At 34.2% G+C, this 17,336-nt stretch overlaps 1 protein-coding gene across 2 annotated transcripts in view; it reads left to right on the top strand.

Moving 5' to 3' along the window:
• LOC149794150 (cytoplasmic aconitate hydratase-like) overlaps positions 1-17,336 on the top strand; it is a 145,057-nt gene that overhangs the window by 111,407 nt on the left and 16,314 nt on the right. For both annotated transcript variants that reach the window (XM_089968226.1, XM_089968225.1), the window contains 4 exons: positions 3,669-3,728; positions 6,263-6,367; positions 8,572-8,714; positions 15,300-15,447. In XM_089968226.1, the coding sequence (XP_089824352.1) occupies positions 3,669-3,728; positions 6,263-6,367; positions 8,572-8,714; positions 15,300-15,447 (456 nt within the window). The remainder of the gene's footprint in view (positions 1-3,668; positions 3,729-6,262; positions 6,368-8,571; positions 8,715-15,299; positions 15,448-17,336) is intronic.

The following is a 17,336-nucleotide window of genomic DNA, read 5'->3' as shown; positions in this document are numbered from 1 at the left end:
TCAGTGAACAACATTTATTCACTCTTTCTCATTGATCCATCTGTCGAAAGAAACAAAGCTGCAGGATCCCATATGTACCCTCAGATGCTACCCTAGATGCACATACAATATCCACATCACTGTAAAGAATATTCCTGTAGCTGAAGGCAGGAATGCAAAACATGACCCCACAAACACTGGTTGCTTGGCTATAAGGAGTTCTTAAATCTATGTACACTTAACTCTTACAGAATCAGGACCACTTTTGAATATTTCATCTCAAAAGTATTAGTGACTTCCATGAGCCTGACCTTGAACTTAATATCAATTTGGGAGATAGAGTCAATTGACTGGCATGCCTGGTCTGCCTTCTAGCTTCCATTTGCATGACGAAGAACTGAATCATGTTGGTTTAGTTGGTAGCTGCACAGACATTAGTGTCTGAAAGCACAACCTTAGACCCAGACATTAAGTTGTCACTTTCTCTGGATTTGCCACGGGTATAAACAAATTGTCACTTGCTATGCTTGACTAACATTTGGAGAAGTTAATACTGTCAGTATAGCAATCATGCTCCTGCTGGGTTGCATAAATAGAGGTAGCATGTTTAGCATTTCCTCCTCATACCTCTTCTCCTAATGCAGTGTAATCAGGTATTGTATTTGATGGAGAAAGCAAGATCTTAGTCAATTACGTTTCTTCAATAATATTGTGTATACTATATTAGTATATTAGTCAATGTTGTTTTTACTGAAATTTGATTCATACAATGTAGGGGCATACTTAGTGCTAGGTAACAAAGGATCTTGCCACACAATTGACACCTGTTAAGTTGCATCCTTTAATAGATTTCACAGACTGTGTGAACTAAGTGTCACTTAAAGAGCCCAAGCTCAGTCTCTATACATGCAACCACATATGACAGTAAAGAAAAGTGATTGGAGTTGGACGATATTTACGAAGAGTAGATGATGATGGAGGACTTCAGAACTTTATTTGGTGTTTCAGATAATGAGGATGAATTCTTGGGCTTTGTACCAGATGACATTAGACCTTGACATTTATAGTATGCTATTAATAACAAAACTTGACTTTATTTATAAGACACCTGGAATTAATATTTTACGGAATATCGTAAATCAGATCATTCTGGTCTGCTGTTTTTATACTGGGATGTGACCTATAACGGAGTTCTTGGATTGATAATATAATCAGATATAAAGTGTCAAGCATTATTGATTTCTAAGGATTTGTTGACACGATGATTAACAAAATGCAAGTAATAATTAATATAATTGTATTTTACACTGGTTATGTCTATTTTTACTGTCTATCCTGTCATCCAGTTTGGCTTTATTTTACAGGGGTGCGTCTGTGACCCACTGATGACAGGCAAACCCTTCAGATGGATCTAACTTTCAAAATACACACCAACTTATAAGAGGCTCAAAGAGAAATGTGCTTTCTTGCAGCCTGAAAGCGGGGGGTGGGGGGGCTGAATTATAGTTGAGTTGAGTTATAATTGAGTATATACAGTAAGTGATCACATTACAAATAATCCATCCCACCCTTCCTTGCAATACAAGCATCCCATAAGAAAGCGGTGACCCAAATTAGGTTTGTGGTGTTCACCTTACCACCCATCAAAATGGTAACAAATGAACCACTAAGGTAGGAAATTTTAAATTATTACAGTTGATCTTTTGGAGACCCACTCAGACTGGAATGTTGACCCAGTTTTAAGTCACAAGCCATAGGTTAAGGTTTTGCTCAAGTACAAAATTCTGTTGCATCTGGGTATAATGTTAACCATCTGGTGGATCGAAGGAGGAGTTGAACTGTAAGAGTCTTTAAAGAGGGCTGATTTCAGAGAAAGTTATCCATATGTAAAGTGATCAGGTATTGTCAGACAAACATAATTTACACCAAAAATATTGTTCACTTCAAATAATACTTGACAGATCACATGAAAAATAATCCATCAAAACCTTTCCCACAATGTGAGCATGCTTTAAGATTTTGCTGAAGTTAAAAGTGGTTATATCGGGCTGAATGGTAGCCACCTAGCAGTTAGAAAGGGGTGTTAACCTGAAATAGTTTCTTCCCTTAGTCTATATTACTGTGATTCAACAAAAGACTGTTGACATGTCAACACTCTACAAGCTACCACTTACACATCATCGTCTTCAGTTTTGGGTTTATTATGGACATCTATAGAATTTTAGTCAGGACTTTAAAATATGAGGACTTGAGTCTGTAATTCTAGGATTATTTTCGGATTTAATTCATTTGCAAGTTCTTTTTCATTTTCACTTTGTTTTTTAGACAAATAAATGTTTTGTTGAATTTGACAAAGTTTGTTGCTTTTCACTCTTTTCTGTTACTTATTTTAAGAGCAATAACACAATAAGATTACTGGAATCAAAATAAATACTTGATATTCTGTCAGAAAGAAAAAGATAGAGATAACAAGAGAAAAACTGCTTGGTTGTTTTTATAATGGCACTTTCAGCTCTGTATTTACTTATATCATGTAGAGGAAATGGAAACAAAGTGCCTTTCCAATATTGCAAGCAAGGTTGCTGGCCTGGGCAAGTATCAGACATTCAACACTTAAATTAGGAGTCCAATGCTCTTCCAACTAAGCTACCACAGATCCCAAGAAAAATGTGCAGATTCTGTCTCTGCTTGAACTGTTGCTCCTGTATTAAAAATCTGTATGGAAAGTCAGTGCAGAATAGAAAACAAATATTTAAGTTATGCAAATAAATCTGTATGGTATGGAAATTCAGTGCAAAATGAAACAAAATATTTCAGTCATGCAAATAAATCTGATTAATTGGTATTGACACAGCAAGAAATGTCAGACACAACATAAGAAGCATTCTTTAAGAATTCACCAACTATGGTAAAAATCTTCACGGTCAGAAACCTGAAAGTTCATTTAATGATTATTGTGTGTTGATTTTCATTGATATACTGTATCCTTGATGTAATATTTAGCTGTGGCACAGTGTGTTCTTGAGCAACACATCAATTAAAATCTCACTCATTAATGTTAACTATAATCGCTTTGGTTTAAGAGAAGTCACTTGATGCTAAAGGAGAATGATTTTCCAAGTGTTCCAATAGAGGGTTGGCAAAATATATTGAATGAAAACTCCACAAACAAGCTCCGAAACATCAAACCAGCATTGGATAGTGACATATGCCATACAGAACAAATTGCACAGTCGAGGTGCTATTGTGGCACTCTGATATAGGATGTATATCTGATCCATGCATACCTCCTGAATAGTGAACCTTGACCACAGTGCATACCTTGTTTGTGTCCACAGACAGTGGATCATATTGTTGTCAAGAGGATTGGCTTCCACCCAATTGGAGGCGTTTTTATGTGAACACTCAGTTAAACTACTTTGAGACAGCTTATCCCAGAGAAAATCTTAGACATCTTTTGTTTACATATAAAGTTTTTTTAAAAATCATCTTTACCTTTTATCTTTTATCTTGCTGGATTACATTGTCATATTTTATTGTAATGGTTTATCTCCGTAATGTTTGCATTTTTGTTGTATTTACACATTTGCAATTCAGCATTTGTTCAGCACTATATATATGTAAGACTGTACTGATGTATGTGTATATTCAATAAATGTAATATATACATTTACATTCCTCTGTTACAGGTAGTGGAAAAGGAGTTTGTCATACCTGCCATGTTCAATGAGGTGTACAGCAAAATTCAGGTAAGACAACAAGTCACATTAGTGGTGAAAATAGCTTTTTTTTCCTTCATAGTAATTCTTTTTAAGATGCAATCTTGTTGCTAGTGACATTTTTACCAACCATTTAGAGGGGCCCTGAGTGGTCGAGTGGTCAAAAGCACTCACCATTATGGATCACTGCCATCTCACCTCTGTCTGCTTAGGTTTGAGTCGCAGGTTCAGCCTATGTTGGTATGTGAGAAAGCTTGCCAGTAGCTTCTCATGGGTTGGTGGTTCGTTCCGGGGTTTACCTGGGTTCTTCCTCCACCATTAATACTGGCTGCCATATATAGCCAGTCTTGTGCTGAAAAGTGGCATTAAACCCTCCAACAACAACAACCAACCATTTAGAAAGTAATTACATATTAAACTAGGTCCTTGTCTGCTACACTGTTGCTTGTACATCCACGAAATCAGATATGTGCATAAATCATGAAGAGTACTACACCATCATACCAAAATCAGGTAACAGTGACCTCTTTTCACGCTTCATTGATCATATATACAGTGTGACCCCGCTTTAACACAGTAGTTGGGTCCATAGAACCTAACTGTGTTATAAAGTGAACCATGTTATAACCAACCGAGTCCTTTAGCTGAAGAAAATATTGCATTTACCTATAAACTTGTTGGGTGGAGTGTTGTGGGGGTGGTAAAAAAAAAAGTGGGCACAAAAATGTGTGCTTTTGATTGAATGAAGATAAACTAGTCTGAAAAACAAATATATTGACAACTTACATTTGTGTAGTACAATACATAATCCATTAAGTAATGTACATGTATATAAGTAATCCATGAATTTGAGTATAGATCACATGTTACAAAATTCATGTATGACTCGTATCCTGTTAGAAAAAACAAAATAACACATACAAAAAAATTTATTTAGTCTTTGTTCTGATCTAAATCAGCTTGTCACACTGTACTTTTCATGTTTGGGAGAGTTTCCCATGTTGTTGCTTGTACACTTATCAAAATTAGGTTAACATGACGTAATTTTAACTTTCTAATGATTATGTACACCTTTGAAGTTCATGTGACTTTTTTGGCCCATGGTGTTTGTATAGTCAATACAAATTATGAGCATACTTTTGTGATTCAGTGGTCAAGTGAAAACCAACAAGTTTTGTAAATTTCAACAAATAACTTATTTCCTTAGAATACAAAGTGCAGAATGTAAAAAGAACTTATGGTATTGCAAGTTCAATTCCAAATAATCCTATAATTTCTAAAATTAAATTATCTTAGAATTACTATCACAAATCCTAATAATTTAAGTTGTGAATAAACTTTAGTCATATTTTAAAATAAATCCAATGCTGGAAGTGTTCATGTGCCTGTGATGGCTTGTTTTGTAGTGATCTGACATGAGTCTGTTGTTGAATCACAATAATATAATCCAAGAATATATCTTTATTTGAATTTCAATATAAATCTAATTCACTGTTTCAGAGAATGTTATTTTGAACACTTTGTATTTCCAGAGAGGAATATATTGAATTACATAATTTGAATAAATAAATTCTAACCCAAATGAAATACAGGACACAACAATAATACAGCTGATTCAGCTCATATCTTACTGTACTAATGAATAATTTCTAAATAAACAAGATGTAGAGTTGCAAATGTGTAAATATAAAAAATGCAAACAACATTACAGAGATAAACCACTACAATAAAACATGAAAGTGTAGTCCAGCAAGATAAAAGATAAAAGGTAAAGAGTATTTTAAAAAACTTGCAGATATATATAAAACAAAAGATAATCGTCAATAAACCTGCCAGTCTTCTACTTGACCTCAGGTCACAATTAGTATTTCAAAAAAAGCAATTACCTAAATTTCATTCTGGAAGGTTCCAAAATGTTACAAGATAAAATATTCGTTATAATTAGAAGGTCTGTTACTACTATTATAATATAAAATATGATAAACAACAGGTAGACCTGACATTTCATGGGGAATTACCAATGTTTTGGACTCAGATTGAGATAAAAATGATGTTTGCAAAACCAAAATCAGTGATTCAGGTCTGATAGAAAATAAACTTGATTTTAGACAAGGTCAAGTCCAAAATACAATTATCCATAGCATATAATGAATTAGAAGAATAGCAAATAATGTAAATTAAATATACATAACAATAAATCATTAGAGGTGCAGAATTACTGTTAAAGAAAAAGTTACTTTGAGCTGCATCAGACACTTGCATTCTTTCCCTAAAGGACTTAATTGCAGGTGTTAACAACAAGGGTCATAAATCAGCTATTATTGAGTCTATTATACAACAACATGGTGTAGCCAGACTGTACTTGTAAATTCTGCAGATTTTACCATGTGAATACACCATAAACATAAGTGGAAAATGAACAATACAGTGGTCTAATAGGTTCAGTATTTATTTTTCAGGGGGAACAAAGACAGGTCAGAGTAAAAGTTTATTCTAATTTTCAAGTGTTAAAATAACCATGTTATTATATAGTTACATTTCTTGTATCTTCTTTGTTTTGACAGAAGGGTAACAAGTCCTGGAATTCCCTTGAAGTTCCAGAGGGAAATCTATATGCCTGGGATCCAAAATCAACATACATTAAGAAACCACCATTCTTTGAAGGAATGGTATGTAGAAATGTATACCATATTTACTTCTTTGCTTACAAGTCAAATTAACAGTAATGTGCAGATAGTTCTGAGTATATAGTTGGTTAGAAGTAATCAGTATAACAAATACCATCATCCCATATCAGCTGTTGCATTTTGCAATGGCAGTTCAGGATCTTTGTTTTTACACTTGGACTCAACTTATAGGTAAGTATATATGGTAAAATACAAATAGAATACCATATGTACTTGATTGCAAGATGACTTGACATGAAGTCACCCCCCCCCCCCCTTGCCATGTTAGGGATACAAAAGGCCAGTTTCTCTTTGACCATCCTATAACTCATGGTTTATTTTGCAAGTCAGATCCATCTGAAAGGGGGAAATTGTTATAAGTGAGTCAGATATGCAATAGATAGACAGGCAGACAGATGGATTTGTTTAGATTAGATTAGAAAGATTATAAATCCGTTTATATAATAAATCCACAAATTCAATTTTAGATCATATACCAATATGAAAATAGTAGTTCAGAATGATCCAATTCAAAATATCCTGTAATATGTTAATTCCATACGTTTTGTAAAAAAACAATGAAATTTTATTCAACACTTTTGTGATTCAGAGGATCTTATAATTGTCACTGCCTAATGTCATCTGGTACAAAACCCAAGAATTCATTATCACTGTCTAAAATAGTTCTAAAACTCCTCCATCATCTTTCAGTCATCATAAATATTGTTTGCCTCTGTTTCCTTAGCTTTACTATGATATGTGCTGCTCTGGTGGCCTAGTGGTTAGAGCATCCACTTTGGAAGCGGGAGGTTGTGGGTTCGAACCCTGGCAGAGTCATACCAAAGACTTCTAAAAATGGTGCTAACAGTAGCCTCACTTGGTGCTCAGCATTAAGAAGTTAGTGTTAGGACTGGTTGGCCAGGTGTCGGGATAATGCGACTGGGTGGGACATCATGCTACATATCTGCGGCATGATGCCCCAGTGCTAGACATTGCTATAAACTACCACACTGCAGACATCATAGCGATATGACTGAACTTTTTAAAAATCTACGTTAAAAATCCAAATCACAGACACACTGTCATATGCAGGTACTTGTGTAGAAACTGAGCTTGGACTCCATAAGTAACACTTTGATCTTACAGTCTGTCAAATCTATTAAAGGATGCAACTGAACACGTATCAATTTTATGGCAAGATCACAGAGAGTTCAAATAACCACCCTCTGTTACTTGGCATGGTGCAAGTATCATACTCGCAGCTCCATCAAAGGTTTGTCACATGGTAAAACAAAGAGGATGCACCATTAACAGACCAAGGAATTAAAGTCAAACATGCACATGAAATTGTAGAACTTTGCTTGGCACTGAACAAGTGCTAAATTTGCACAAAAATGGAAGCAAGTAAACACCCATGGTAAACAGCATTGAAGAACACTTCATTTTGCAGTGGGTAGTATTTAATTTACTGGTAATACACAATACCTTGCATATAACTATATACAAGTATTATGCAAATGCATAACATCATGAAATGAGTAAACACTGTGCATACCACATAAGCATTTCTAAATGGGAATAGTGGCATAAAAACTTAAAACTGTTCGAATTGACAGGTTTTTTTTTTGTTTACTGTAAATATCTTGAGTTTCCAACATTACCCCATAATTTATAAAAAAATTTGTAGGTTGTACTTATAAGATGACTCTACCTCTGCAAGAAAGAATCAAATTTTCATTTAAAAAACAACCCAAACACTGACTTGTAAATGAGTTTATGTGTTATGTATAATATGCACCTAGCATTCTGCATAGGAAAAGTTACATCAGAGACATTTGAATTTTAATTTCTGTGTATATTGCCAAAATGTTACATACTGTGGGTTTCATTTTGTAATTCTTTCCGCTTCACTTTATTTACAAGTTATTCCAGATTTCTGCCCTATATATAAATGTTCAGTTGATCTTCTTGAAAAATTACGATTGCATCAATTTTCATCAGTATTACTGCCTCTATATCTTGAAAGCAAAGAGTACAGATTAAAATTTCGAATGAATTATCTAAAGAAATAATGTACAATGTGCATACCAAAAATAATCCCTTTTCTTCATTTTATTTCTTAGTTTATTGAATATGAAATTTTAAAATTGTATAAACACTATGCACTAGTGCAATTATAGACTACACAGAATTTTGTATTATTTTAGACAAGTGACTTGCCACGGATTGAAGGTATTAGAGATGCCTATGTTCTTCTCAATCTTGGTGATTCCGTCACTACAGACCACATTTCTCCAGCAGGTAGCATTGCCAGGAACAGCCCAGCTGCAAGATATCTAGCTAATCAAGGGTTTGTAGCAGTTACTTTTTATTTTGTTGAGGAAAGAAAAAACAGTTTCAAGCAAATGTCAGCATTAAAATAAATCCTAAGTGCAGGGTTGTATCTTTGAGCAATTGTGAGTATCCTGCTAAAATCAAAAATTGTGCACAAAATGTCTGAATCTTTGTGGGCAGAATCATAACAAATATAAGGATTGGGTGCTAATTTTCATGAATCATGTGTGCTTTATTTTCAAAGAATGTTTGAAATTGCCTTTTTTTTTTTGACTGTTGTGGACTGGTAAACTATATTCTTGTTTCCTGTATCTCACAAGCTGAATTCGGATTGTGTAAATCGGCACTTCAAGTCTGACAGATTTATTTTGGTTTGTTCAAGAGCAATGGTACCCGAGGAATCCTGAATTTGGTTGAACTATTGCTTGAGTTGCTCTGTCAGATATTGTATCCAGTTACATTAACATTATGAAAATTACTTTCATCTACCTCTGAATGCAGACAGGCAGTGGGAAGTAACTCTTAATATATTAACTCTCGCTGTTCCCGCTATGTGACCACCCACATCCCTGATGTTACCAGTTTCAACTTTAGCTTGCAATTGTGAACAATCATTATGTAGTCAATTTTCACAATCCAGCATTTATTTTAAGTGGTATAGTAAGTGAAAAGGTTGACATACCTTGTGTATATACAACATTAGTGTTTTTCCCTGTGAATTTATTTGTACTTTTTCATTTTTTAAATGGGTCATTAACTCTTTAGCTACTACAGTTGTGCAGTTTCACTACTGCTGAGTGCTATCATATCAGTTACTGAGACTACTGAGGCTGGTTGCTAGGCTGAATACTAGAGTATTATCATGGCTGTCTTCAGAAACTGACTATAAAAACATGGTTACATTTATATTCATTATTTCATTAGTTTTTGTTGGATTTCAGTGAAATAAAAAAAAAACAGCCTACCTTGTATAGTGTCTGTTATTCATATATTTTCACTACATATACTCCTACATCCCATCATACAAGAAATCCCAGTCACATAAACTGTATTGAATCACACAAAATAAATCCAATATTTATATATGTACATATAAAAACATGAATGAAATCCACATTCTGATTAAAAAGATGAGAGCGGTACCTCTCAAAACAGTCATTATCCACACATAAATGTACTTAGTATTGTTTGCATCTTTTGAAAACTTCATGTCTCCTCCCTTTCCTTACACACATTTTGCATCTCCCACATTTCAGGAACCGTCCTGGCCAGTGCCTTAAACCTTCAGTATCAGAGCTGGACAGAGCTTTTCTTTTCCTACTTTCCAGAAAGTCAGCAACCATCTGTTTCTCCAAGTTCATTATGAATTCAAGCTGTGTTTTTTTTTCTCTTTTATTTTCTGGTGATTTGGTGATTCTTTAATACAGATCAGGGCATTACATATCACTGTATCAATGTGAAACCAAAAAAGGTATTTACATCATTTCTTTGCTTTACGGCAAGAACTGTACTGCATTCTGTTTTGGTCTGCAATATACACCCCCACCCCCTTTACTTTTCAAATACCCATGAGCAACTTTTGTGCAAGTTACTTCTTTTTGTCTGCCAGTTTTTTCTCATCGAGTTACACTGGATAGTAGTGTGGGATCCATGTTATTAAATAAAATATGGACAACTTTCTTGTGTTTCCAGGCACACAGACCAGTCACATTTTGCATGGCTTTCATATCCCCCAGGCTTTTTAAACCAGTTTTTCTTAAAATAAAGGTTCTGGCATTCTTTTCCTATTTCCTTGGACTGTACCACAACAGAAGAGTCCATCCCGATGTAAATCTTCAAATAATTGGGGATTTGAAAAGAAATTGTCCATATATATATATATATAGTGGTAGTTTTTGTTTATTATTTTTCTGGTAAGGTCTTTCACCACTCTAGATCCTAATCCTTCTTCTGTCACTCTCCCTCTCTTTCCATCGGGCTTTCCAACATACATTTGAAATTCATGGGCGTAGCAGGTTTGGGAATGGGCTCTTTCCCAGACTTTAATACCAAATTGTGTGGGTTTGGCCGGCAGGTATTGCTTATATGACAGTCTTTCTTTATAAGCAATCATGCCTTCATCAGTTGCCTGGTTTTTGGGAGGGTCATAATTTTCCAGGCATTTATGCAAGACTGTCTTGTGGAAAGGTCGTATATGGAAAATCTTGTCATGTCCTGGTTGGTGGGTTGATGCTTCTGTAGTTGGCATGGACATATTTCTCTATTTTTTCAAATCTTTCTCTTGTCATTATTTGTGGTATTCCTGGGAGCCCAAAATATACAGATGTCATCTCGGCAATTGAATATTTGGGTATCTGCATAATACTCATGACAATGTATATTCCAAGACATGCCCACATCGCCGTGATGCTGGTTTCATACCATTTCAGGTCTTGCTTTGGCATCGTGCAGATATCACACCACTCTCAACCTCTATCTGGCAAATGGCTTCTTTTTCTGTTTGAAGACAAAAAGTTAATCCCTATCACAATCAAGAGATAATGTTTCATATCTCAGATATTCAGACATCACAGAAGAGATGATATTGTCTACCTCAGAGAAGAAGTTATTGTACAGGATTGAATCATGGTAGCACTAGCTTCAGCTTGCATGGTGAATGAGCACATGTGCTGCCTGTGGATCATGCAGTTCTTTTGCGATGGCTGAGTAAAAATAATGACAACCTGATTTTATTTCTAAAAACAGTTTATAGGCTTTCCTCAGTCAACCTATTGAGCGAGGCCTGGTATGCATCCTCAGATGCTGAGGTACACAGAGAATATCTGCAGTGGACATCGGTGACTCTTTTACTACTAGTTATGGCAAGAAAGGAAGATAACACTACACGCTCAATCTAAAAACTAACTTACATATCGAAAGATGTTTTTCTTTTTGTATTGGGGGGGTGGGGTTGGGAGGGGCTGGTCTTGGAGGTAGCAAGAGTTATTTTTGTAATGTTTATGTGATTTGATGAATATTTTCAGAGAAACTTAATCTGCTGAAGAATTTCATTTTTAAATGAAACAAATGTATCTAATCATGTTTTTAAAGATATGAAACCTAAAAATGATTTCTCAAAATTGCTCAGTAAATGTGAATGAATTTGACAGAAAGCATCTTGACAGATGGCTTTTACGTTTATGCAAATGCTGCTGGTCTGTCATTAAATATTGCAACTGTTACTTCAGATAGAAGAACCTTTACATGAATTCTCAAAATGACCACTATGTTCTCAGGAATGTAGAGTATGCCCAATGTATCCTCCTGAATGTCCTATGATGTGACTAATAGAGGCTATCATTTTTGCTCTGTAATACAGCCCATTATGCTGAGAAGGTCTTGAACTTCTTAAAAATATCTAGTTTATTTAAAAGATTTGGCTTTACATTTTAAGGATTTTAATCCTTTATTTGCCTTTATTTTTTGTTTTGGATGCCTTTTTTTTTTATTATCCCTCGACTGACTTGGTACTACATAGCCAGGTATGTACTAATATATCATTAAAACCTACACACACCTGCATAAATACGTCTCAAACACTGCTTAAGAAAATTTGACCAGATTTGACAGCATTCAAATAATGCCTCCAATACTATCACTGGCACAAAAACTGACATGATACTGGCACAAAAACTGACATACTTGCATCAAATCTGACATGATACTGGCACCAAAACTGACATGTTGCTGGCATCAAAACTGACATGATACTGGCATCAAAACTGACATGTTGCTGGCATCAAAACTGACATGATACTGGCATCAAAACTGGCATGATACTGGCATCAAAACTGACATGTTGCTGGCATCAAAACTGACATGATACTGGCATCAAAATTGACATGATACTAGCATCAAAACTGACATGTTGCTGACATTAAAACTGACACGATACTGGTTTAAATAATACTGATCCATAGACATTTATGTTATCAAACGTAGAAAAGTCTTGAAATAACTTCTCAAAAACACATGGCAGAATTTGACAGAAATCACCATGGTATAAAGGTTTCTAAGTTTTGTGCAACTGATTCCAACCCACCATCAAATATGACCACTATTACAAAAACAGGAAAGAAACTTTAAATGACTTTCATTTGGAAACTGCTTGCCAGAATTTCACAAAAGATTCTGACATAAGGACTGTCAAATTTATACCAGTGTTGTCAATAAGCCATCAAATATTGCCACGATGATAAAAAAAATTGGGAAATCCTTTAAATGACTATCAGAATCAACTCAACAGAATTTTGCAGTTTTACTAAGTTGTTTACAAATGATACCAGTCTGCTATCAAACATGGCTGCTGAAAATAATGCTTGAAAAAGTTTTTAAAATTTCTTCTAAAAAGCCATTGAGCAGAATTTGACCAAAGTTGAGAGAAACCAGCCTAGCTTGAATGCCTTTGCCATTTGTAGAAATGATGCCACTTTCCATAAAATATGGTCACCAATTCTAAAAGTAGAAAAGATTGACACAGCTTTATCTATAAAAGAACCAATTCACAGAATTGTACCAACTTGGATGGAAAGTGTTCTGGCATAAAGGTATTTCATTATTGGACAAATAATGCTGATATGACATCAAATATAGCATTGGAAAAAATTCTGAAAGCATCTTGATGAGCTAGATTTATAAGCCAACTGCTCTTTGGTTTGACTATTAGACAGATGTCATTCACAAGAGCAATTTCATAACTACATGCTTGCACTTAACCTTGCAGATGCAAATTTTAATCAGGTCTGGCCCTATTTTAACATTGAATTAGTCATTGTTAGTGATATAATGTTTGTGTAGAGTGAAGGAAGAAGTTTTACAGAAACAAGTTGATCATTTTCTTTTCAAATTGAGCTATTGTGTATCATTGAATGAATACTGTATTAAAAATCCTCACTTGATCCAAATTTATTTCTGTGGAATTAACAATCATAGTACCATCAAACCATAGGTTTGTACAATGCAGTTGGGGAAAAGATAATGTTAGTACAGTAAAAACTGTTATAAGCAACCATCTGTCAATTCTGACCATACACAATTGTAATGCATGGATCGATTTTATTATATAAATGCTCTATCGTGAGCAACCACTTGCTGAACTTGACCACAATGTCTTTGCAAAATATGCAGTTCAACACTGCTATGAACAACCGCATCGCAAAAACGGAGATAAACTACACCAACCTTTATTTATTCCAATGACCGCTTATTCAGAATTTTTAAAAAAAATACAAGACCGGCTACCAGTATCTGAAATTTTGTAGGTATGCTTGTAGTGTTTTATATTTTATTGTTAATGAGTCTAAAGTACGTTTTGAATACATGTAGCCTGGTTCTCGGCCTTATCGTAGCTACAAGTAGGACCCATTATCCAGCTCTATGAATAACCTTATCACAAGAACAGAGACAGACACCAATGACTTTTATGTAATCATTTGTAACAACTATCACTTGAATTGTAAAGATTGTTCTGATTAAAAACATGCATGAAAAGAACACCCCACCAAAACAAAAATGAGTCTGGCTACTGGTTTATATATAGTGATAGATGCTACAGTTCTTAAACCAGGCTAATGTACATTTCGCAAATTGCCATCGTAGTGCCAAAATTAAGGTAGTGGTCATGTTAATTGTTTGTCTTCGGAATTAATCCGTATTGCTTGGGGGTGAATAAGGTCTTTGCCTATTAAACCATCAAGAGAGAATCATTTGCAGGATTTGATTGATAGTGTTAAAGGCTTGTGATTTTATTTGGGGGGAGGGTTGTATTTATTTCCTGATGTTACAGTGGTTACATCCCAGTCACCAAGCCATCATCTATTCAGGTTGGTGCAACCGTGTTACACACTTTTTTTTATAGAGTTAACCCCTGTGTGCCTTCTTTGAATTAAGCCATTGACTTTTGTCTCTGAGTAAATGATTCTGTTTCTGGATAAGATAACTGTTTAGTTTTATTTCATTGTTAGATATACAATGCACATGTATAGATTTTTCATATTTTCCCAAAGCGCAGTCAAAACTTTATAGTCGATATTACAGCTGAGCACTAATAATGTTAACATTTTGTACTGAAGACTAACAATGGAAGAACTACCAACTAAAATGAGACAAATTTTAATGCTGGAGATAATTATTGTAACTGAAAGGAGTTAAAAAGAGCAGACCACTAAAAAAATAATGGTATAACAAATTCAGGGTGTTATAAATGAGGAGTAAATCGGAAAGGATTTCATATGCTAATACATGTACATGTGATCTTCAAATGTAAATGTGATTTCATGTTTAATGATAGAAATATATCTTTATTATTATATTAATGCATACAATATTTTAGCAAGAACTTTTAATAAAGAATTGAATATGTACAGTGATTGTGATTATTTTTCTTTAAATTGTTCTGAAACTGGACCTGGGAACTGGTCTCTTTTTTTTTTTTACAAATCTGTTATGAGAGACCGACCACCTGTCTTGAGAGACTGTTGGCAGAAGGGGCAGTCTCTCATAACAGGTTTTACTGTATCAGCAATTAATATGTATAACATCATAATTCTTTCAAATTTTCCAGTCTCACACCAAGAGAATTCAATTCTTATGGTGCAAGGCGAGGAAATGATGCTGTCATGGCCAGGGGAACATTTGCCAACATTCGTCTAGTCAACAAGTTCTTAAGCAAACCTGGACCTTACACCATTCATATACCCTCAGGGGAACAGGTAGGGTATGAACAGAATCCTATTGAAATTCAGAAATTTAAATAACTAAATTAGAGCACATATTCTTTGTTTTCTGTTTCTTTTGTCTGTCTATTAAACTTTGCTGCCAAGGATGATACACTATAATGACATTATTTCCACTCTGACATTGAATTCATTCCTTTGTCTGTCCCACCATGGCAGTAGTAGCAGCATATGGTGTTACCCTTGTCCCACTGTGTCACACCTTATTTAAGGTTTTTGGACATCCTGTATATATAAAATTACTAAAAGAGAAACTTCTTTCAACCAAAAATTCATATATTTATCTTCCTGACAGTGTCTCTAATTTCATATATAAATTGTCAAAGGCTTGTGAAGGAGCAAGAACAGATCTTCACTCAGTCACAAATGAAATAAAGATACAATAGAAATACAAAAGAAAAGAGTTCTCAGCTTGGTGGCTCTTCTGCCCATACAAGAGAATCCTCACAGCAGTGTTTGTTTCATTCACTAAAATTTTCTCAGATACAGTATGTGAAGTTAAAATATCAGGGTTTAAAAAAATTCTGAAAAAAGTGAACTTAAATGTCCAAAACAAATTGAAGTTTTCATAAATGCTTTAAAGAAATTCATATCCCAGACAATAGCCTCCAATTTTCTGTTATTACTTTATGGTCTTACACTAAAAAACAAAAAAAAGAGTAAAAACCAACAAGTTTTGTAAAGTTCAACAAATAATTTATTTCCCTATATTACAAAGTGAAAACTTAAAAAGAACTTACAGTATTGTCAATTAAATACCAAATAGTTCTCAAAGTTCTTTAACAAGTTAAGATGTATGGAGTTCCAAATGAATTCCAGTTATGCTGATGTAATTGCAGTCTTAATATTTAACATGGATATAATCCCAAATATCCTTAAATGAATTCACAATAATTCCAAAATACTGGTTTATTGACTCTAAAAGTAGTCTGTAATTCTAGTGAATAATTTACATACATAAATTAAATCCTCAAAGCTGAATACAGCTAAAATAGACTCCACTAAAACTTATGTTAAGCTATGGAATGAGTAATCTTAATTAAATAACTTTATATACCCCTCCACTTGACCTATGTTGCAAAATGAAGATACTCAGTCATCTTAATGGAAAATTACTCCAAAATGTAAACAAAATTCATACTGGAACCTTCAGAACTCGGAATCAAGACTTTATATAGTACTCGAACTTAAGTAAATATGTTTACAATTAATAATTATCTTAATACATAACCTGCAATGATAGACAAATATTAGCTATGTATTATGTTTTGCAAAATAAAATCGCTAGTCAGGTAGGCCCTTATAATCTATAAACATGAGCAAAATAAACACAGTACACATTAAACATACATAATACAGGTCCTGAATAGAATATACAGTCATGGAATAAAAGTTGAACACAATGCACATATACATAACAGAGCCCATTACAGAGTTGTTAAATTGATGACAGATTCATAATCCAATATGGCCACTGTTTGCAAAAAAATATTTAAATGTTTTGACAGTTTCTTATCAAAAATTGCTTAACAGAATATGACCAAATTTGACGAAATCATCCTGGCATTAAGAACCTTAAAGTCTTTACAGATGCTAATCCACCTTGAAATAGGGTCAGTGTTACTAAAAATAGTATTTGTATCTATATATATGGTATCTAAATTTAATGGCACATAACACTCTTGAAATGACTTTTCTCAAGATCGTTTCAGTGGAACTTTACAAAATGTAATAGAAGGCATAATGACATACAGGACTTCAAATTTGTACAAGTGATACCTATCCACTATGGTCACAATTACTCAAAATAGAAAAACATCTGAACAACTTGATCTGAAAAGCTGCTTTACAGAATTTAACCAACA

Source organism: Sinohyriopsis cumingii, chromosome 8, assembly GCF_028554795.1.
Source record: "Sinohyriopsis cumingii isolate HCF-2022 chromosome 8, ASM2855479v2, whole genome shotgun sequence".
In the NCBI taxonomy this organism is placed as follows: domain Eukaryota; kingdom Metazoa; phylum Mollusca; class Bivalvia; order Unionida; family Unionidae; genus Sinohyriopsis; species Sinohyriopsis cumingii.
The sequence above is the reverse complement of the archived record's forward strand: the minus strand, read 5'-3'. Positions and strand labels throughout refer to the sequence as shown.